This window comes from Chiloscyllium plagiosum, chromosome 16 (genome assembly GCF_004010195.1).
Source record: "Chiloscyllium plagiosum isolate BGI_BamShark_2017 chromosome 16, ASM401019v2, whole genome shotgun sequence".
Taxonomy (NCBI): Eukaryota; Metazoa; Chordata; class Chondrichthyes; order Orectolobiformes; family Hemiscylliidae; genus Chiloscyllium; species Chiloscyllium plagiosum.
In genome coordinates this window covers 13,447,880-13,471,754 of record NC_057725.1, presented here as the reverse complement: position 1 = coordinate 13,471,754, position 23,875 = coordinate 13,447,880, and the positions used below count along the sequence as shown (strand labels likewise).

The following is a 23,875-nucleotide window of genomic DNA, read 5'->3' as shown; positions in this document are numbered from 1 at the left end:
GATAAATTCTTGATGTCACAAGGAATTAAGGGCTATAGGGAGAATGCGGGTAAGTGGAGTTGAAATGCCCATCAGCCATGATTGAATGGTGGAGTGGAATCTGGGCCGTATGGTCTTAAGTCAAGTGTCTGTTTTATATTTTATGAACCTGCTTGTGTTAAATGCTTGGGGTGAACCATCAATTTTCTTTATAGGTACAGGTAATGAAAGAAGAGTTTGAGACATTAAAATTGAACTATTTTTCAATTTATAGTGACAAGATTACTTCAGAGCTTTTAGAAAAGCTGGGTGATAAAAACTGGAAGATCAGGAAGGAAGGTTTGGATGAATTAAATACAATATTGAATGAGGCAAAACTTATTCAGCCAAATATTGGTGAACTTCCTGGAGTACTGAAAGGCCGGCTAAATGACTCAAATAAAATTCTGGTAAGTCCATTGTCTAAGATGGATGTATTTGATTGCTTACTGTTCGTTGTGGTTTGAGTTTTTAAACTTTTGGTATCTCTGGAGCTGAGAGTTGGTCACCTATTTGGGGTCTTGCTTAAATATTGAGAAATCTATTCCTCTACAGTCTTTCTATGTGCCATGTCTTGACTTCATAATGCAGCTGCGAAACTCTAATTAGAGGGTATGGGGAAGCTTAATTAACAGTTATGTTACAAATTACAGCAACAAATTAATTCCTCACTCTTGCTACACATTAATTCCGTTACAAGTTGCAAACACTGAATTGGAAACTTGTAAAAATGATCAGTTATTGGCAGCTTGGATATTGAATGTGATACCATTTTGAGAATGGACGTCATACCTGCTTGAAATAATGATTGGATAACTGATTTTTGCATTAAATTTCCCCGTTGAGATATGACTTTCCAATCAATTGGGTATTTTTTTCCATCAAATAATCAGAACCCTTTCCTTCCTTCATTTCAATTATCGGCAGTTTTTTTTTAAAATTAAAACTTTGAAATTTCTTCCAAGAATGCTATGCAGCCCTTGTGATATCCAGGGGAAAAGTAAGTGTTAACAATTCATGTACCATTGCTTTCCTGGTTGTGAGAACTACCTGTAACCTCTGTATTTCTCCAGTGATGTTACTGTGATGTACAACTTAACATGTAATATTGAATTTTTGACAGTGTGGCTAGATTTAAGCCAGCATATTCCACTCTGGATGAAACTGACCTGCATTGCAAGTTTGAGGTTTAGATATTTTGTGATCATTAGCTTGTCTATTTTAAATCTCCAGGTTTTTGTTTTTATTGTTATTACAGCTGATTCAGAATGAATGACCATCTTATCTACAGCTTGAACATTGAAAAGTACAGCACAGAACAGGCCCTTCGGCCCACAATGTTGTGCCAAGGATTATTCCTAATGTAAAATATGATAACCTAACCTACCTGCCCCTCAATTCACTGCTGACCATGTGCATGTCCAGTAGTCGCTTAAATGTCCCTAATGACTCTGCTCCTCCACCACTGCTGGCAATGCATTCCATGCATTCACAACTCTCTGCGTAAAGAACCTACCTCTGACGTCTCCTCTATATTTCCTCCTAACACCTTTTAAAACTATGACCCCTTGTGGCAGTCAGTCCTGCCCTGGGGAAAAGTCTCTGGCCATCGACTCTATCCATGCCCTTCATTACCTTGTGCACCTCGATCAGGTCACCTCTTTTCCTCCTCCTCTCCAGAGAGAAAAGTCCGAACTTAGTCAACCTCTCCTTCGTAAAGCAAGCCCTCCAGTCCAGGCAGCATCCTGGTAAACTTTATTTGCACTCTCTCCAAAGTCTCCGCATCTTTCCTATGGAAGATCTGAATCTTTTTTTTTCTTCTCCAGGTTCAGCAAACACTTGTGACCCTACAGCAAATGGCAACAGCTATGGGACCTAATATTAGGCAACATGTGAAAACGCTAGGTATGCCAATTATCACCGTGCTTGGTGATAGTAAGGTAAGATGTTCAGTTAAATGCAGTTGTGACTGTTCTACTTAAAATGGCGGAAGCATTCTAAAGAAATTACAATTGAATTTTGAATTAAACTTGGAGGGAGAGGGGTAGGTGAATAGGCTGCAGTGCTGCTATCTTACAGCGCCTGAGACTGGAATTCAATGGCAGCCTTTGGTGACTGGCTGTGTGGACTTTACATATTCTCTTCGAGGCTGCATGGTGCTTGGGTTTCCTTCCACAATTCATAGGCGTGCAGGTTGGGTTGATTGGCGCATGCTAAATTGTCCACATTATCCAGGGATGTGCTGGCTAGTTGAATCAGCTATGGTAAATGCAGGGTTACTGGGATAGGAAGGGGGCCTGAGTTTGGATGGGATGTTCTTTGGATGGTCAGTGTAGACTCAATGGGCCAAATGCCTCTTTCCAGATAGTAGGGATTCTGTGTGATTAGGGTATACAGCACAGAAACAGGCTTTTTGGCTTAACCAGTCCATTTGACCTTGTGCTCCTTTTGCTGCATTCAACTTTTAACTATAACAGCATAAATCATCTGGTAATGAAAGTAGAAACAATTGAACTGGGTCCCTCAACAGTAGGCAAGATATTGTTTAGGTTAGCTGGTGGTGGGATTGATGTGCAATGTGTGTGTGTTTAACAATGCCAGAGACCATAAAAAGGATGAGGGATGAGATCATGTCTCAGAGGCATGGTGTATAATTTGCATATTTACAGTGAAATGCCATTTGATGCAGCTAGTCAATGCAAGTTGATTTGCACCTACCTGAGCATGTTAGTTTCTTGTATTCTTTCTCTATTTGTTGAGTATCTAACCTCTTCCGAAAAGCAACTCAGTTGTTTACCTGCAGCTATCCGTTGCAGTGAGTTGTAGATTTTCACATTCTTTGTTCTCTGATTTCTTGGTGACTCTTGGAATTGATGGTCTGTACTTCTCCTGACTCCCAAGAGTTAGAGTAGACATAATGTATTTTCTATCTCATCCTGTGAACTGATGACAATAACAGAAATACAAATTATATATCTTATTGTACTCTCTCCAGTACTTATAAATTCAGTTACCAAGTTATTTATACATGTTTAGTATAATTTATCTTATTTTAGTTGAAAGAAATTAAACTGCTAGATTAAAGAAATTGATACCATCAACCTTCATGGGACTAGAAATTTCAACTTTCAAACTATTTCAGCAGAAATTAAATTTTAAAAACAGAACTTGCCAGGTAGTCATGGAATCACTCTCTAGCCATGGCAAACTGGCATAGGATAAGTAAATGAAGGCATTAAATACATGGCCCAGAGATGTCAATATTTGGGCAAGGCACCAGTACTGAGGTAGTGGTGTGGCATCACTTGAACTATGCTGGAACCAGTGTCCTGGTGAATATAATACTGAAAACTGAGACAGCTTTAAACTAAATGGATTGGGGAACTGGTGGTGATGTGACGTCTGGAATGGGGAGATGTAAGTTTATAAAATGAAAAGGTATGGCAGCATTGCAGGGAACTATTTGGGTAATGATACCCAGAGCCCTACAAAAAGGGACAGTCTTAAAACACAAAACCATACAATCTTATGGTTTTTGAGAATTTCCACTTCATTGTAACTGAAATATTTAAATTTTCTCACTATTAGGGTTGAATTTAAATTCGTTGAATCAATACTCATCTGTAAGAAGTAAGGTGACTCTCTTTTGCCTCCAGACCTAATCCTGATTTTTGATTTGAGCAGTGTATTTATATCCAGTCTGGAAGCAGGCCATTCGGCCCATTTGAGTCCACTCTGACCCTTCGGAGAGTATCCCACCCTCCTATCCTATCCCCCTACATCTCTTCATCACTTTCATGTATTTCAATTTTTACTAAGTATGCTCAGAATTTAATTTCCTTTTGATGTTACAGGCCACCTTATTGATTGAGCGTGTTGCCTACTCTGGGCGGCTCAGTGGTTAGCATGGCTGCCAAACAGCACCAGGATATCTGGATTGATTCTCGCCTTAGGTGTTTGTGTGGAGTTTGCATATTCTCCCCATGTCTGCGTGGGTTTCCTCTGGTTGCTCCTTTTTCTTCCCACAATACAAAGATGTGCACGTCAGGTGAATTGGCAATGCTAAATTGTCCCATGGCGTTAGGTGCATTAGTCAGGGGTAAGTGTAGGGTCGGGGCAAGGATCTGGGTGAGTTACTCTTCGGAGGGTCAGTGTGGACCTGTTGGGCCTATTATGGGCCTGTTTTCATCCTGTAAGTAATCTAATCTAGTCTAAAGAGGGTTAGTATAAAATGCAAAAATAATACTGGGGTAATTGGATCAGCAGCTGTTTCCTAGAAAGACTAATGTGATAGCTAATTCTAATTTGCAAATTTGTCATAACTTGAAAGGTTATATTTTCCACCTAGGGTAATGTTCGAGCAGCAGCTCTTACAACTTTGAATTCTTGGGTTGAGAAAACCGGTATGAAAGAATGGCTCGATGGTGAAGACCTTTCAGAGGAATTGAAGAAGGAAAATCCTTACCTCAGGCAGGAGGCAAGTCTAAGCTGATTCATTATCTTCAGTTAAATGTTTATCAGACGAAATGCTTATGTGTTGTTTACTGCTTAGTTATTAGGTTGGCTGGCAGATAAACTACCAACGTTACGATCTGCGCCCTCTGACCTCATTCTTTGTTTGCCTCATCTCTATTCTTGCTTGGAAGATCGAAATGGAGATGTCCGAAAAAAGGCACAAGATGCGTTGCCCATGTTCATGATGCATCTTGGCTATGAAAAAATGGTCAAGGCTGCTGGCAAGTTAAAGGTACTTTTTCAATTTAAAATTTGAATTGTGGTTATTTTTATGTTGGATTTTGTTTCATAAAGTGGAAGCAAGTTGATATCTATACACAATCAAATTTCCCCCACAGAATTGGGTGGTCATGTGTTTTCTGTTATCAATAAGGTAAGGTTTTAGGTATTTGACTCTTCTACCTCTATCCTTGAAGTATTCAAGGCCACCGGGGTGGCACTGTGGCTCAGTGGCTAGGACTGCTGCCTCACAGCACCAGGGACCCAGGTTCAAATCCAACCTTGGGCCGCTCTCTGTGTGGAGTTTGCACCTTCTCCCCGTGTCTGTGTTTCCTCCCACAGTCCAAAGATGTGCAGGTTAGGTGAATTGGCCATGCTAAACTGCCCATTGTGTCCAGGGATGTGTAGGTTAGGTGCATTAGTCATGGGGTAAATATAGGGGGGGGGGGGGGGAGAATGGGTCTGGGTGGTTTGCTGTTTGGAAGGTCAGTATGGACATGTAGGGCTGAAGAGCCTGTTTCCACACTGTAGGGAATCTGTTTCTGTTCCTGAGTGACCCTGATTCTTGCTCCCACGCACATCTGAGCTCACCCAGGACTTTGAGTATACCCTTATTGTCACCACGACTTGCATTATTTCTGATTTTTATCACTTCATTATTTGATGAGAGAAACAAAGCTTACACACTTCAATAATTGCAGTCCGAGACACAATCTGAATCAGTAGTGTCCTTTATTTTACTCTTGCAAGAGGGTGTGATGTCCAGTGTCTACAAGGCAAGGGACGTACACACCCCAAATTCAATTAATACACAATATTTATATAATTTGGTTTCTTTTTTTTTCATTGCTCCTCCCCTGTTTACATCTTCCACTTCCCCAAGATCGGCACCCATTACTCCTGTTTATCTCTTGCCTTATCCGGCCTTGTCTGTGACAAAATGCTTATTTCTGGCCTCAAGGCCGTTTGACCTCATCCCACTGTAGGTCATTGTGAGGCATATTCTTTCTTCACCATTATCTACTCCCTCCATCTGTACTTTCCCCTACCATAATGATCCTTATGACTCTTTTAATTGGGGTTTGTTCCTGTGTTTCTGTAAAAGTGGGAAACAGATGTTTATACCTACTATTTTTGTACAGGCGTATCTAGCTTAACTTCGTCCCCTCACAGCATCTTATCTATTCGCCTGTAATATCTACCATTGTTTTGCAGTCACGTTTCATTCTTGCATACAATTTTAGCTAATACAAAAACAATTATGTATTTCCTCCACATGGTTTCCATTCTTGTTGACTCAGCTCTGGGCTAAAACAATTACACACTGGTGTGAGTTCATTTACTTTGTATAAGTAATTAGAATTGCAGAAGTAACACTATTTTTCCTACATCCCACATTTGACAAATGATACCTTAATTTACTTGGTGTCCAAAAAGTAACCTAAGTTTGGTTCTTGGTTAGCGACTCAACGAACTTAAATCAACTGGAATGTTTCAGGTATAATATTGAGTTTGTGGAATTAGTATAACTGAACATGATTCTTTTTATTGCTTTCTACCTAAGCCCACCTCAAAAGACCAAGTGGTAGTAGCTCTTGAGAAGGCCCAAGCTGTTGTGCCAGCCAAACCGGCAGCACCATCTAAAACCTCTTCAAAATCCAGTGCAGTCCGGCCATCAAGTTCAGGTATGACACTTCACTCTGTATTTAGTCCCAAATTTAGTGAAGATTTTAGCACAGCAAAAATTAATTTGATCTTTAAATTTTAATGAATTCTGTTTTTCAACTTTTTATCCAATGCCATCTAAAGTTTTCTTGATGTTTCATACTTATTACCTTCTCTGGTAGATGTGTGCTTTCATCATTTAAAAGATTTTGTTTCTGCTTCTCCAGATCTTTCCTTACTATTTCTCATTTATGCTTAATACACCTGTGTATTTTCATCAATGCGTGCTTTGCTGTTTTTGAAATATTTTAAGTTTAGTCTTTTGAATCGCTGCCTTATTCTTCCCATATCTGAACAGATTAGCATTGGTTTTACAAAACTACTTTTCAGTTTATCTACTGTTTTCCATTTGCTGTTATATTCAAGTGTGAAATTATTGATACCCACTTATACATGTCTATCAACTTTGCTTAACCAGTCTCCATGCGTGCACATAGTGCCACCATGAATGATGATACAGATGCTGTTCCACTTAAAAATGATCCTAAAAAAAGTAAAAGTGGACCTACTGCCAAAGTTAAGGTAAGTATCGTGTTTATAAACTCATTTTGTTTTTAATTCAATGGTATCCAGTTGACTTTCCTTTGACCCCTCTTCCTCTAGTCACTGCTCTTCTCTTGAGCTACCTTCTCCCTGCCCCATCTCATTCTCCCTGTTCCAGAGGGTTGGTGAGTTGCTTCTTCCACTATGGGAAGCATCTTATTGTAGTTTGACTGGATTTTTTGACCAAGGCACTTGATTTTAATTCCATGCAAGGCTGTTAAAGTTTAATTAAAAGCATTAACAATGTGATTTGAAAATGGAAATGAGTAAGGAAGTGACTACAGCATGGACACTACAAATTCATTTTGGGTGATGGGAGAAAGGTTCCTTATAGTTACATATCCAGCGCTAGGATCTTCCATTCTTCTGTTCCTGGATGATTCTAGGTAATTCACTGCCTGTTAAAACAAATCTCTGAAGTAATCAAACTAAAATGGCATCTGCAACTTTATTCAATTTTGAATAAATCTAAAATAACCATGTTTTCCTACTCTTTCTTTGTTTCTGTTGAGCTGTATACGTGACTATCGAAAGGATAGACAGGAAGGAAAAGGTGTTGCAGTAGCATTGTTTGTATGATGAGACAGTAGTGAGAAATTATCTTGAATTGGAATAAAAAGGGAAGATGATACTCGTAGACTTTCTAACAATAGCTATAAGAGACATAATAAATTGGAAGATTAAGAGGCTGTGAAACAAAGGCAGTGTTTTAATCATCATGTGACTTTAATCTTAATTAGATTAGCAGAGAAAGCCATGAGGAATAATTCAGGGTATTTGAGAGAGTTTCTCAGAACAATGTTGTGGATCTAACTAGGTTTCAGGCTGTTTTGAATATGATGGTATGTAAAGGTATTTACAAATGAATAAGAGCAGAGCTGGCTGGTAGGACTGAGAAAGCTTAATGGCAAGGATGGTTAAGGAGTGATGGCAGATATTTAAGAAAATAGTTCATGGATTTGACATTTCAGTTAGGAAGCAGGATTCGAGGAATGGATGAGTCAACCATGGTTAACCAGGGAAATTTAAGGATAACATCAAATTGTGTGTCTTTTTTTCCATTGTGTGGCAAAGATGATAGTAGTAAGAAAGAGAATTCGGCAAGTTTTAAAAACAAAGCAGAGGAGTAAATAAAATAGCGGTAGGGGTAGAACTTTGAAGCTTAAGTAGGCAAAAGTGAGGACTGCAGATACTGGAAACCAGAGTCTAGATTAGTGGTGCTGGAAAAGCACAGGTCAGGCAGCATCCAAGGAGCAGGAAAATCGACATTTTGGGCAAAAGCCCTTCAAGAAGGTTGATTTTCTTACTCCTCGGATGCTGCCTGACCTGCTGTGCTTTTCCAGCACCACTCTAATCTAGACTTTGAAGCTTAAATGTCAAGTAACATCAATGGTCAGCAAGAGTTGCTTTAAATTTAAAACAACAAAAGAAAAAAGCCCAAGTGAATATAGGCCCCTTAGAGAATGGGGCTGAGGAGCTAGAAATGGCAGAGGAGTTGAATAAAAGCTTTCCATCAGTTTTCTCTGTAAAAGATGCTAATAGCATTCTAAGATTGCTAAATATTCAAGGGTAAAAGAAAGGAGAAGAAATAAATATTATAACTGTCATGAGAGGAAAACTAATGAGCTAAAGACCGATTTAATTCTCCCTTGACCTGAGAGGATGCATCCCAGGATATTTGAGAGATAGCCATATAGAGAATGCATTGGTAATCTTGTAGGAATCCTTTGATTCTGAAGAAGTCCCAGAAGATTGGAAAACTGCTAATGTTGTATCTTTTTACTTAAAAAGGGAAGGAGACAAAATACAGATAATTAATGCCTGTTTTGGGGAAAACTAAAGGATGTTACAGAACAGTTGAAAAAACATAATGTGATTAAACCAAGTCAGCATGGGGGAAGTCACAAAGGAAATCCTGCCTGACAAACTTAGGAGATAGCAAACAGGGCAGATAAAAGGTAAGCAGTAAAGGTAATATACTTGGATTTTCAGAGGTTCATGCGTTAGGCTACTTAATAAGATGACACCACTATATTAGCATGGTAGAGGATTATCTGATTAATAAAGACTGAATTGGTATTGGGGATTTTGTCATGGTGGAAGCCAGTAACTAGTGTGCCACAGTTATAATATGTTAATGTCTTGGATGGAACCAACTTTGGATACAATCAGCTTTGCACAAAAATAGACAAGTGGTGAGGATGATTTGCGATCTTTAGAGGGATGTAGACAGGTTAGCTCAGTTAGGCTGGATAGCTGGCTTGTGATCTAATGACACCAATAGCTCAATTCCTGCACCAGCTGAGGTTACCAGGAAGATCCTTCTTTCTCGATCATAGTAACCCTCAGGTTAAATTCTCAGCCCGTTGCATCTCTAAAGAGAAACAAGCCCTGAGGTCCTCCTGGACAATGGCAATTTTATCCATAGACAGGTTAAACAAATGGTAAATGCTTGGTAGGTGGAATATAATGTGGGAAAAGGTGCGTTTTGCACTTTTGCAGGAAGCATAGAGTAGTTGAATGTTATTTAAATTGGAGGAAAACACCTGGAAGCCAGGGGGCGTAGGTATTTGAAAGTGCTTGTCCATGAATGCACAAAGCTAGCATCTCTTCAGGTATTAGAGAAAATGTTTTGAGTACCAAATTAGAGAGGTTTTGCTAAATCTGTGCAAGGCACAATCCGATAACTGAACAGTTTTGGGGTCCTTATCGAAATATAGATACACCAGCATTAAAACAGTGCGGAGAAGTTTCACTTGGTGAATACCAGGTATGAAGGGATTGTCTTAGAAGGAGACGTTAAGTGGATTGGGACCTGGACTCATAGGAATACGATAATGAGAGGTAACCTTGTTGAAATTATATAGCATTTTTCAGGTATTAAACAACTGGGGAAAGATCATTTCTCTTGTGGGAGAATCTAGGAGCAAAGGGCATAGTTTCAGAATAAGGAGTCACACAGCTCAGACAGTGAGGAGGAATTTCTTCTGAGCATAGTGAATCTGTGGAGTTCTTTACTGCAGGTGGTTGTCAAGGCTCGGTTGCTAAGTATATTCAAGACTGACGTGGATAGATTTAGAATCACGGTTGAGGAAAAGGTAGGAATTGGATTTGAGAATTATCAGATCAGCAATGATCTCATTGAATGGTGGAGCAGACTTGATGGGCTGAATGGCTTATTTCTATTCTTGCATTATATGATTGTCTTTGTGCTGCTTCAGCAGCTCCTTTCCTCTACCTTAAAGCTGACATCCAGTGAACTGGTATCTGTTTCTTTCCTGTAACTTATCTAATTTCCACTATTATTCTGTTACAACTGAAGTCTGAGGTTTTAAATAGTTAAATTTTCCTGCTGTTACATTTTCCAGTTCTTCATCCCACTTGGTTTCAAGATCAAACTTCAGCTTTTTCCATGTAATGTGGCAGTGATCCTTGTATATGTTCACATGATTTGAATTACTGAGCCTGAATCCACTTCCAAATCCTACCTGCTGCTGGTGAGTGGAGTGATAGGGGAGCGGAAACGTTTTCCTCCAAAGCTGTAGTTGGAAGTTGAATTTCAGTAAATGAAGACTCAGTAATCATGCCCTTACATCTCGAACTCTGCACCATGTTCCCCAACATTTGATGATTGTGAATCTGGCTTCATTATTCTGTCTTGGATAAGGACAAACTTGTCCGTTATCTATATGATAAATTGGTATGTTGTGACAAATTTTGTATTTTCAACTTGTATTACTGTGCACTTGTTCCCTGATGTGGTACTTGAATATTCAATTTTTTCCTTTTAACCACTGTTAGGGAACACCACTTTTTTGTCCCACTTAAAAATCTAAGCACCAGTCTTATTTCCGTCCTTCACGTTTTTGGTCAAACTGTTTGCGTGTAATCAGTCAATGTTATGGTTTTATTATGAATGGATCTTTACTTTTCCAGCCTGGAATTAGTAAGAAGGTGCCAAGTAAACCAAATCTTAAGGATGATGATGATAAGTCGGGACCAATCTTTATAGTTATTCCCAATGCAAAAGAACAAAGAGTAAAGGATGAAAGAGCCTTAAAGGTGAGAGTTTGCACTCTGTTAATCTTTTAATTTAAATTAACCTTTTTAGGAAATCATACTGTGTACTTTAACAATTAGTTTTTCTGCTTTTCTAAATAAAATCAGCTCTGTAGATCAGTGTGTAATCATGAGTTTATAAGCAGGAGTAGGCCATTCAGAACCTCTAGTCTGCTCCATCATTCAGTAAGGTCATGGCTAGCTGATTGTGCCTCCAACTCCACATTCCCGCTGATCCTCAAACCTCTGACTCGTTTAGTCCAAGAGTAATTACCTCACCTCATCTTATCCCTGTCTTCCCCCAAAACAGCAAGCATCATTTCATCCCAGTAAAGGCTGCTTGGGATCTTGTTTTAGTAAGATTGTTTCTGTTTTCTAAACTCAAATGTAAAGGCTACATATTTCCATTTATATTCTTCCTTAAATAAGGAGACCAAAATTGTCCATAGTACCTCTCCTAAATTCCCTTCAGTGCCACATACAGATCAAGCAAAACTTTGATATACATTCCCTTTTACAATAAAAAGCAGAATTCCATTTGCCTTCCTAATCACTTGCTGCGTCTGTACGTTAATTTGAGATTCATATAGCAGGACTCTGAGATACTTCTGAGTTTTCCTATGTCTCTTTGGGGGAAAAACGTGTTGCTTTTATATTCTGCCTGCCAAAGAGAACAAGCTTGCATTTTCCCATATTCTGCTCTCATCTGTCAAGTTTATGCCCACTCTTGTAACCTATCTCCAGAGGAACCTTGATTATCCGAACAAGATAGTCAGGCACTATTTTGTTCAGATAAATGATTATTCGTTCAAGCAATTCAATGCCTTTCCTCTGGGGCTCAGTTTTCTGTAAAGTCTGCTCCCTGTTTAGACTAGGCAGCAGCACAGCACGTGCAAGAGCTCCTGCTCCCCCATCTGTCCACCTCCGCACCCACCTGCCCCGAACCCCATCCCACACCGCTCCCTGCCCCATCCAACACCACCCCCATACCCTGTAGGCCCTCTCCGGGGCAGCCGGACTAGACACCAACAACAAGACTGCTGCTGCTACTGTCTTTTGTGGAGGTGAGTATCCAAATAGTGCACACCACACAACTTTTTGCTGCAACTTTTTGACAGGTTCCACCTCTGCCCTGTACAGGACAATGTTGTAGAGATTATCTGGGGAAGGGGGTTTTAGGGTTACGCCTGTGTAGAACTCCAGTGAAAGTGTAGGGGGAGAGAGTGTGTGGGAGGTCCGTCATTTGGAGATGGTGCCTGTGCTCCCATCAGTTCAGAACTGCTTCCGGCAGCATTGAGTTCACTTTTAACCATTGTAAACAAAAGATGCGATCCGTGTTGGAAACGCCTCTTTGATGTAATGTTTCTGTCGGGACCTCTTTCTTCTCCGGATAATTGATATTCGGATAATCAAGGTTCCACTGTATATCCCTTCTAATGTCCTGTTCACAATTTATTTTCTTGCCTATCCTTGTTATTAACAAACATAGCCACAAATGTTTGATCCCTTCATGGAAGTCATTGGTCTAATTGTGAATCATTGAGACAGCCACTGAACTCTGTGGATTCCACTTGTTCCATCTTGCCAAACTGAAAATTACCATTTATGTCTCCTGCCTGCTTTCCGATAGCTAATTAGTTGTCCAGTGATGGATATGTACCACCCAACATAGAGTCCTTGCCTTGTGTGGTGACCTTCATGATATTTTGTCAAATGGCTTTTGATAATGAAGTAACAGTACGTTCACAAGTTTCCCTTGTATCCCAGTTGCCTTTTTTAAAAAAAATTCTTCAAAGAATTGTAATAGAGTCCAACATGGTTTAGAGTCATAGAGATATACAGCATGGAAACAGACACTTCGGTCCAACTTGTCCACACTGATCAGATATCCTAAATTAACCTGGTCCCATTTGGCCCATATCCCTCTAAACCCTTCCTAATCATACGCATCCAGATGCCTTTTAAGTGTTGTAATTGTAGCAACCTCTACAACTTCCTCTGGTAGTTCATTCCATACCCACACCACCTTCTGTGTGAGAGAGTTTCTCCTTGGGTCCCTTTTACATCTCTCTTCTCTCACCTTAAACCTATGCCCTCTCGTTTTGGATTTCCCCCACCCCAGTCAAGAGGCCTTGTCTTTTTACCCTGTCCATGCCCCTTATAATTTTATAAACCTCTGTTAAGGTCTTGTGAAATTGTATTTCCTGTACCTGGTCACATGGTTTTGTAACTGTCCTTGGATGACCTCTGATAGATTCCAGCATATCTCCTCTCCTTTGTGGTCCCTCCCCAACCTGCCCCATTGAGAAACAGATCCTAAGTGACCAGTAGTTTCCTACTTTTCTCCTTCCTTGAATAATGGCTGTTTTTGTTTTTGAAAACTTTCTTTTTCATGACTACTAAAATTCCTCTTGGATATATGGATAATAAAAGCTTGCATTGTTGAAAACTTTGCTTATGTTTGCATGTAGGTATTGAAATGGAACTTCACCACACCACGAGACGAGTACACAGAGCAACTGAAAACTCAAATGTCCAATTGTGTAGCCAAATGGTTGCAAGATGAAATGTTTCATCCTGATTTTCATCACCACATTAAGGCTTTAACAACTCTGCTGGAGGTAGTTTTTTTAAAGAGGGGTCAAATCCATTTTGTCTGTTTCTGTTAGAAGATTATCACATTATTTTTTATTTAGTGGGATGTATTTGGAATTGATGATCTGCTTATATGTAAGATGTAACCGTTATTTTTAATGGTGTGTACTAACAAATCTAATTTAAATGTTAACGTTCAAATTGATTTTTTTTTTGTCTTTGTCTAAATTTAAGATTTAAATAAAATTCAGTTGTGCCAAATCTAATGCAAAAGGGGAACATAAGCTTTTGTTTTAGGTTTTTCAAGGAACATCTTTTTCTTGGAGTTGCCATTCTTCATTTTGACATAGACCTGTTAATGTAAAATATTAAGGATGAAATGCTCTTGTGCAGTAATATTACTTTTGTGCCCACAGTCTTTTTAAATATATCCACACTGTAAATTATCTAATCTAATCTAATCTGTCCTGAGCAATGTACAGATGTAGTCTCCATCTAATAGTTTCATCTGCACTAGTTTCAGGCATTTTTAGATCACCTTGCTCCATTTCATATTGATCAGAGTTTGGAGGCGCTAAAGGAACTTTCCAAACCCATTGTTTTTATTCTAGGAATGGTGCTTTTACATATTACTGCTTTTTAAACTCCTTAGTAGGCATACTTTTTTTTTGCTTACAGATTCATGGGTAAATCTTAGCTACTTTCTGCTTTGTGTAAATTATTATGTGGTGTGTATTTTTAGTTTTCCTGAGCTTATTTCCGAAGCTTTGTTTATAACTGCTTGTGGAAATTGGGGAGCCGGGAGCTTTTGACTAATAAGTGATAGTTGATATTTGTCAGAGTAACCAGGTATGTGCTGGTTCTTTTTTAAAAAAAAAAAAATGGCTTGAGCTACATTTATTTTTCTTAGTTTAAGCTCAAAGTTGACTTGGTCATCTTGAACCAAACACATGTTGTCATGCTAATAGAGTAGCCTTTATTTTTTACAATCCTCTGTCTTTTAATTACTTGCCCTGGGTGGGATTTGTATTTTCTGGCACATGATGCCGCGTAACACTAATTTCACTTGGTGGTGAACTATAGGATCATATCCAAAAGCACTTTCAATTACCTAACATTTATTATTAAGCAGTCTCAGAAGTTTTCTTTTGGTTAAGGACCAAACTCTACTTAGCAAACATTGAATTGGATTGGTTAACACACAATATAAAGTCTAGGCTAGCAAGTGTAAGTTAGAATTCATAGTTGATGTATGTAACTTTCCCTGAAATTCTTTTGAAAAGAAAAGTGAGGGCATTGCCAATAACCACAGAATGGTTATTTAACTTGTTATGTAATGTTCCAGGTAAAGGTAGAATGGAACAGATTTTTAAATTGATTGCTTTTCCCCTATAAAGCTTGACGCAGCAAAATATTTTGATTAACGCTCTTTTCATTCCTGCCCTTTACTGAGACAGAATGTTTCCCAAACCCTGGTTTCTGGGTTTTTGAAATCTACTCCGAGCAAACTCCTTTCAGATGAAATCAGAAGGAGGGTTTATTAGCAAAACATTCAAATCACTAGCATGTATGAATGAGAAATCAAATAGCACTGCTGTTTTTTGCATCTTCTGGAATTGCTCGTTCAGCTCTGCAACTGCTCCTACCTGACATTTCTGCTGCTCTTGCATAAACAGTGCCATTAGCCTTTCTTGCATTTGTGGTAGATTCTGACTCAGTAATTCAGTAGTGCTTTTAAAAGTTGCTTTTAGTTGAATATGAGCATGTACTATATTATGTTGACTGATCCAACTCATTTGATGAAATATATTCCAGATATTTGCAGAAAAGTTATTACAGCTGAATGGTAACAGGGTTTCAGGAGGCAAGAAGTTACTTGATTGTAGAAGAAAATACCTTCGGGGATTGTGATTTAAGTGTGCATGTTTGTTTTTCAAGGAAATGGGATCTTCAAACCATAAATATTCTATTTTAAATTATTTTATTTTCTCTTAGCATTTGGAAAGTGAAACAGAGGGGACTGTTGCTTGCCTAGACCTTATTCTGAAGTGGTTAACCCTACGGTTTTTTGACACCAACACAAGCGTACTGATGAAAGTCCTGGAATACTTGAAAGTCGTATTTACAGTGCTGAGTAAAGAAGATTATCATTTAACTGATAATGAAGCATCTTCATTCCTTCCATATCTGATTAATAAGGTAATTTACTATGTATTTTTAAATTAAATAAATCTTACAATGAGCATGGGCACTCTTAAGTTTAAGCAGTGATATAGAATAAGATGATATTGTTAAATGATGCTCTTGTAGCAAGAGAAGATTATCTAAACTTGAACTGCCAAGTAATGTATTCAAGTATCAGGCACTGATTATCTCCAAGGAAATTTGTCTAACCACTTCTCTAAAATATTCAACTGTATTATCAACATGGTTACCGAACAGCAGTATCCAAGCAATACCATTGACTAGAAATGTAACTGGGCCAGCTACAGACTGACTTCAATAACATCTATCATTGAGAAATTATTCATAATAACAGGGCATCTGGAAAGTCAAAACACTCCATCAGTCGCTATGATTTTATGAAGAGTAAATAGCGTTTGAGTAATTTTCTTTGAAGATGTACCAAGCAAGGTGGATAATGGGGATCCAGTCAGTATGATATCTAGAATTTCAGAAGGCATTTAATAACATGCTGTGTTAATTTACCACGTAACATCACTTGGGGTTAAGATTAATTTCAGCTTGTCTAGAGGATTGGCTCACCAACAGAGCAGAATCTGAATAAATGGGTCATCTTCTAATTGGATGTAACTAATGGATGCCACGAGCGGTCCTTGGGCCCTGAGTATCGCAATCTATATTGATGACTTATCCATAAGGATACAAGGTAGTGTAGCCATATTTGCAAATGCCACGAAAATAGGTGTGATAGTAATTTGCAATGAAGAAATAAGAAACGTACAATGGATGTGAATAGTTTAGCAGGTGAAGTTTGATATGGATAAGTGAGTTTAAGACCGCTTTTTATCTAAATGGAGAGAAACTTGTGTGCTTTGGTGCAGCAGAACCTGGTTATCCTGCATGAAATGCAGAATGTTAGTATACAGATACAGCAGGTAATAAAATAATTGGAATTTTGGCATTCATTGCTAAAGGAATTAAGTATAAAGGTAGTGAAGTGTTACTAAGACTGCACCTAGATTATTGTATGCAATTTTGGTCCTCTTACTTGAAGAATTGGAGGCAGTTCTGAAGAGTTTCATTAGATTGATTCCAGGGATGAGAGGATTATCTTATGAAGAGAGATTGAGCAATTTAGGCCAATACTTGCCGAACAACTTATGTTGTGTTATAACCTGGAGTTGGGCAGTTTTCCTATCAGGCACGGTGGGTGGCACAGTGGTTAGCACTGCTGCCTCACAGCGCCAGAGACCCGGGTTCAATTCACGCATCAGGCGACCGACTGTGTGGAGTTTGCACATTCTCCCCGTGTCTGCGTGGGTTTCCTCCGGGTGCTCCGGTTTCCTCCCACAGTCCAAAAATGTGCAGGTTAGGTGAATTGGCCATGCTAAATTGCCTGTAGTGTTAGGTGCAGGGGTAAATGTAGGGGAATGGGTCTGGGTGGGTGCGCTTTGGCGGGTCGGTGTGGACTTGTTGGGCCGAAGGGCCTGTTTCCACACTGTAAGTAATCTAATCAGGCAACTGAACTGTTTCTCACAGTTCCACAGCTGGAATTGAGAAGAATGTGAAGAGATCTAATTGAAGCATTAAAAATGCTATGGGGGAGTTGACAAAATGGATTTTGCCTTATGTGGGGCAATGTAGAACAAGAGGTCATAGCTTTAAGATAAGGGATAGTAGATTTAAAACTGATGAGAAATCCTTTTTCTGAAAGTGTTGGGAATCTATGGAATTCACTGCTTCAAAAGGGGTAGGGACAAATTCAACCATCAGCTGGAATTGGAAATTTATGGATCTTGAAGCAATTTTCAGAATCTGCTTGAGTTCAGATTTTGCTAGAGAAATTGCCAATAATGACTTTTGCTGCTTTTTAAATATGGTAAGAAATACTTCTTATTCGGAAAGTTCACATCTTTGTTCATCTTGGAGAAAGATGGGCAGTTTGTACAGTGGGCAGATACGTATTGAAATCGGATACTTCATGTTGAAAAGTCACCGTGTTTAATTTAGTCAAGAAATGGCGTATACACTGCATTTGTTTAAATTAGCAAAATGGAATAGCCTGTGGAATTTTTTCATTTTAGGTTGGAGAACCAAAAGATGTCATTCGTAAAGATGTTCGGTCCATTATGAATATGATGTGCAAGGTTTATCCAGCTAGTAAAATGTTTAGTTTTGTAATGGAAGGACTGAAATCAAAAAACTCAAAACAGCGAGCGGGTAAGTTTGTTGTATGCAATATGCTGTAGAGATTGTGTTTGTGTCCTTACTTAAACCCTAAACTTATATCAATTTTATGAAGGTTAGTAACCAGTAGCTTTCCCACTGGCCAGGTCTGAAAGAAGGTATCTCCTACACTGACTAGTATGTGCTGAAAGCCAACATGTGGGCAAAAGCATACTTGACCTCATGTTCACCAATCCACCTGTTGTAGTTGCATCTGTCCATGATAATAATATCAGTGTGAACACCCTACAGAACATCAATTGGCAAAATTCTATCTTCACCCAAGATGTTCTCAAGAAACGGACGGTTGGATCAAAGGGTCTGCGTCCATGTTGTGTGACTTTGACTCTGGCAGGTCACAGATGTGTTCTGCATTGCCTAACTTATCCACCATCTACAATGCCCAACTCGGGAATGCTGTGGAATGCACTCTACTTGCCTGGGTGCGTGCAAATACAACAATGCATAACGGCATTCAAATTTTTTTTATCGGCACTCTAATCACCCATAGCATTCATCTCCTCCTTCCTGTTGCATGATGGAAGTATTATCTGCTATCTGGAAGATGTAATGTGGGTCAATGATCCAACTGTGTGTCAGCGTTTTATGGTGTAAGGTGAACATGGGACATTTGAACCTAATGTGTTGCTGTTGGAATTTTTCAGAATGTTTGGAAGAGCTGGGTGCTTTAATTGAAGTTTATGACTTAAATGTCTGCCAACCAACTCCAGCCAAAGCACTGAAAGAAATTGCAAGTCAGATTGGCGATCGAGATACATCTGTTCGTAACGCTGCCCTAAACACAGTGGTTACTGTCTATAATATCTGTGGTGAACAAGTTTTTAAATTGATTGGGAATGTAAGTGTTTTGTGACAGATTTGGGTAAAGAATCTTTTCTCCTTAGCAACTTATGTTGTTAAGTATAAGAAGTGGCAAACACGAGGTGAAAGTAAATGTTTGTGTTTCATTTAGTGAAGAGCCTTAAAAGTTTTAATCCTAGGTTACTAATTAAGATGTGCAATTGATGCAGGGTCAAGAAGAGGTTTAAATTGATGAATGGAAGAAAAATTCGTTTGCGAGACTTATTTCAATTCTTGGTGTCCTGCTGCAAGTATTGGGCTATCAGGGAGTTGTTCCATTGCAACAAATCCTCAAACTTGTTTTGTTCCAATGAATCAAATAATTAAGGCACGAGTTGGAACTAATAAGGATGGGTTAAAAAAGGATTAATCTATAAAACCGAAGAGTAAAGTCAAGGATGTATAGTAGTGTAATATTTTATGGTAAAGTTAAACCAGTTTAATCAGGAATAGGCAGAGTTCAATCAAGTTAGGAATACTGACACACCGTTTTTGTTGCAAACGTTTCGTCTCCTGTCTCGGTGACATCCTCAGTGCTTGGGAGCCTCCTGTGAAGCGCTTCTGTGGTGTTTCCCCCGGCATTTATAGTGGCCTGTCCCTGCCGCTTCCAGTTGTCAGTTTCAGCTGTCCGCTGTAGTGGCCGGTATATTGGGTCCAGGTCAATGTGTTTGTTGATGGAGTTTGTGGATGAGTGCCATGCTTCTAGGAATTCCCTGGCTGTTCTTTGTTTGGCTTGCCCTATAATGGTAGCGTTGTCCCAGTCGAATTCATGTTGCTTGTCGTCTGCGTGTCGAAGCGCTTCACAGGAGGCTCCCAAGCACTGAGGATGTCACCTAGACAGGGGACGAAACGTTTGCAACAAAAACTTCCAGCTCGGTGAACAGAACCACAGCAACGAGCACCCAAGCTACAAATCTTCTCACAAACTTTGAACTGACACAAAGCTAACAAACACCTATTGATATAGCACCATTTCACAGTTAAAACATTTCAATGACTTGTATAACTGCAAGTTATTAATCTTCCATCTGGGAAAATAATAAGATAAAACCAATAGTACTGGTGAAGCTAAGTACTAGGCAAGGGCAGAAAACATTGGGAATAATATTAGGAAGTTAGAGGAAAGAAAATTAAAAGAATTGTGGGGAGGTCTTCTATCTTGATGGATAAGGGACAAAGCAAATTGGAATGTAATCCTAATTGTAGTTCATGAATTGCATTTGAGACAAGAATTTTCCGGAATAACAAGTTGAGTATCCAAGTAGGGAACAAACTATCTTAGTTTTCGTTAATAGTGAGGCATGTTTAATTAGTATTTGTATAGTTGAGAACCTCTTGGAAAGTGCAACATAATAGGATCAATGCCCCATTATGTTGGAAGTGAAATCATTAGGTCCAAATCTAGTGCATTCAATTTTAAAGATTTTTTTGAGATTTGAAGGACAATTTTTATCAAGGTAGATTAAGAAGTTAGTTGAAATACTACTAAATGAACGATGACAATGGTTTAATGAAATGTTAAATATAAATATTGCAAAATATCAGAAATACTCAGTTATGCAACAAAAATAATTTGAGTTAATTATGCTGCTCAATTAAAATTGCCTTTGTTAAGAAAAAGAGTATGTTTGAGCATTGGAAAGCATTAAAAATGAGAAAAGGGTGATCAAGAAGAGGGCAAAGGAGAAAAGTAAATCTACTAGTTTACTTGAATCTGGATGAAGGAAAAATTGAGTTCCTTGGAGACAGAAACCAGAAAATCTATAATAGATAACGATAGGTATCAAAAATTTCATCTTTCAATACATTAAAAGGATCAGAGTGAACTCAGAACTGTGGGGAGCCAAGGATGAAAATGAGAGCATTGAACAAGCTGGCTTCAATGTTTCTTTCGTTGCTTTTAAATTTTATTCTACCTTGTCAATTGTGAAATGGTCTCAAATTGGCCAAATAAATTCGAAAAGCATCAGAACTAACTAAACTATTATTGACATCCTCAAACTTTCTGTTGGCTCCTTAATCCTTGAGCATAGAATGAATTAATTTCTCTCCTTCTGGTCTTGCCTTTAAGTAGTGATCAGCCCAACTTTGAGCCATCACTTTTGGTTGACAACACCTCCAGTTTGCTAGTGCAAGAATTTAAATCAGTTATGATTTTAGCTGGGGTGAGTGTTCTGACACTAAAAGCCCATTGTTCCACAAACCATCTCAAATATATAACTGCCCATTTAAACCAGGAAGGTAATCAATTTACCTGACTGCTTTCAAGACTAAAGAAATTCAAACAGTGTTTCATCATTACAGACTACTATAAAACAGCTTTGACCTAGCATTTACTGAAGAAAAGTATTAGTAATTTACTGCTATCCAACTTAACGTATGCATCTTATAACTCAGAATACGCATTCACACAATACAGATAAAAGACACAGTTTGATACAGTTGTTATAAGAGGAAAGATATAGGAATAGGCCATTTGTCCTCAAGCCAGTTCGCCAAACATTGAAGCCAGCTTGTTCAATGCTCTCATTTTCATCCTTGGCTCCCCACAGTTCTGAGTTCACTCTGATCCTTTTAATGTATTGAAAGATGAAATTTTTGATACCTATCGTTATCTATTATAGATTTTCTGGTTTCTGTCTCCAAGGAACTCAATTTTTCCTTCATCCAGATTCAAGTAAACATTCATTATGATCATTTGAACTCAATAAACTAATCCTGCCATCTGTCTTCTCCATCCCCTGTTCCCATAACTCTTGATCCCTTTAGTCACGAGAACTGTATCTATTCCTTTTTTTAAAGCATACAATGTTTTGGCGTCAACCAATTTTTGTGGTTATGAATTCCACAGGCTAACCACTTGCTGGGTGGTGAAACTTCTTTTCACCTCAGTCCTAAAAAGTTTACTTCATAATCCCTGTTACCTTTGGTTCTGGATTACCCCACCATTGAGAACATCCTTCCTGCACCTAACAGTAGTTCTGTTAGAATGTAACTGAGATTCTTCTTGCGTGTGTGCTCTCTCGTTGTGTGACTTCCCCAAAAAGGGACAACATATGGTCCTTTACAACTCCTTTGTAATGTTATTCTAATCATTATAAATAAAGGACTACTATAATGTGCAGAATTTAGGTAAACTATGTCAAGGGAAAGTTTTATGGAATTAACTGGTTGTTCTTTCCTTGAACTTTATTTCTTAGCTTTCTGAGAAAGAGATGAGCATGTTAGAGGAAAGAATCAAACGATCTGCTAAAAAATCATCAACTGTATCAACCAAGCAAGTAGAGGAGAAAGCTTCAAGGACGCAAGGACTAAATCCAAATGCAACTGCACCACGCAAGGGCTGTGAGGAAATGCCATCCAAATTGAAGTATGTTTATACTGGCGACTGTTTAGTTTAAATATCATTTGCAAATTTGCACATTTTGGCCTTGAACTTGTTTTGCTTTTCAGTGAGATTGTGCTTAATTTGTTTTTATTTGTCTATATTTTCCTCGTATCTTTTGACATCTTTGGCTGCCAACTAGCTTTAATTACCACAACAGTATTTAACTACTGTTGTTTTGGATGAGGTATTCCAAACCCCTCTGGTTTCTGCAAAGTAATATTTGCTAATTTCGCTCTTAAATGGTTTAGCTTAACCATTGACCACGCCTTCTATCCTGGACTGCCCACCAAATGGAGATAGTTTCTCTAATCCACTCATTTTTTTTTTTCTGTTTCCCTTAAATCCCTTGTGAAGTCGTCCTTTTTATTTCCTCATGTGACATGCATCTCCAATTGCAGTGCTTGTAATATCACCAAGTTTGTCGTTGAGTTTGACGATGTGACTTATACTCTAAGTGATACAGGAAATGCTTAAAGGCCTTTAACTGAAGTGCATGACTGAAGAGCACTGAGGTTTTTAAAAAAAACAAATGAATTTCACCATTGGAACCAGCCAGTAATTCAAGCAGGAGGGTTAAGCTTTATTAGCAAGCAGAAGCTAGAATTGAACTACAAAAAATGTTTAGAGAGTAGGGCAAGAATTGGAAAATCAATATGCTGGAAACAGCAGGACTAGCAGCTTCAGTGGTGAGAGAAATATTTAGGTTTTTAAAGTTAAATTAAAAGCAAAATCCTGTGGATGCTGGAGATCTGAATTAAAAGCCAAAGAACCAGAGAAACTCAGCTGGTCTAGCAGCACAGCAGAATATCAACACACTTTCTGCCTCCATAGATGCTGTCAGACTTGCTGAGTTTCTCCAGCAGTTTAGTAACATTTAATGCAGTTTACTTTGTCTCATAGCTGGGAACTGCTACCTGAACTGTTTGCTGCTCCTCTAGCTTTGTGCTCGTGGGTTGTCTTAGATAATTTATCCTACCTTCCAACCTATCACAGGCTTCCTTTTTGTTCATCCCTCGTCTCTCCTTACACCACCACAATCAACCCCCATCTCCCACGAAGAAAACCATACATCTCTTACCTTTCATCAGAACAAGGCAAGTTAGCAACCTGAAATGCTAACTCTGCTCGTCAGATATTGCCGCACCTGTTGAGCGTTTTCTTTCTTCTTTTGGATTTTCAGCATCCACTGTTTTGTTGATGTGTCAAAATGACTGAACTGAAGTGTCTGTATGAAGATTTCACATTAGAGAAGGTTAGAAATAGACATTATCTTGGAAAAGCTTGGAAGGTTAGAAAGTCAGCTCAGAAACAAAACAAAAGTTTATGAATTATTTGGTTTGGTGTTTTTAAGGAGTAAAGAGGGAAAAGAATCACACTGCAAAAACATCAAAAACCTTTGATTTTGCTTTTATACTTTGATCTGGTGGAATTGAATTTTGTGCAGGCTTTTGTATGGACCTGGTCACTCTTTTGTTGTAGTCTCTGCACATGTATAAAACAAATGTGCAAATTCCTTATAAGAAGATCATGGTTGTTCTGATT

General features: G+C 38.6%; 1 protein-coding gene across 5 annotated transcripts in view; it reads left to right on the top strand.

Moving 5' to 3' along the window:
• Positions 1–23,875, top strand: part of ckap5 (cytoskeleton associated protein 5) — a 119,592-nt gene that overhangs the window by 61,686 nt on the left and 34,031 nt on the right. For all 5 annotated transcript variants that reach the window (XM_043705461.1, XM_043705462.1, XM_043705460.1 and 2 more), the window contains exons 22-33: positions 254–428; positions 1,845–1,958; positions 4,367–4,495; positions 4,571–4,765; positions 6,317–6,437; positions 6,896–6,999; positions 10,957–11,082; positions 13,551–13,700; positions 15,670–15,873; positions 17,943–18,078; positions 18,750–18,943; positions 22,146–22,315. In XM_043705461.1, coding sequence (XP_043561396.1) covers positions 254–428; positions 1,845–1,958; positions 4,367–4,495; positions 4,571–4,765; positions 6,317–6,437; positions 6,896–6,999; positions 10,957–11,082; positions 13,551–13,700; positions 15,670–15,873; positions 17,943–18,078; positions 18,750–18,943; positions 22,146–22,315 — 1,818 coding nt within the window. The remainder of the gene's footprint in view (positions 1–253; positions 429–1,844; positions 1,959–4,366; positions 4,496–4,570; positions 4,766–6,316; positions 6,438–6,895; positions 7,000–10,956; positions 11,083–13,550; positions 13,701–15,669; positions 15,874–17,942; positions 18,079–18,749; positions 18,944–22,145; positions 22,316–23,875) is intronic.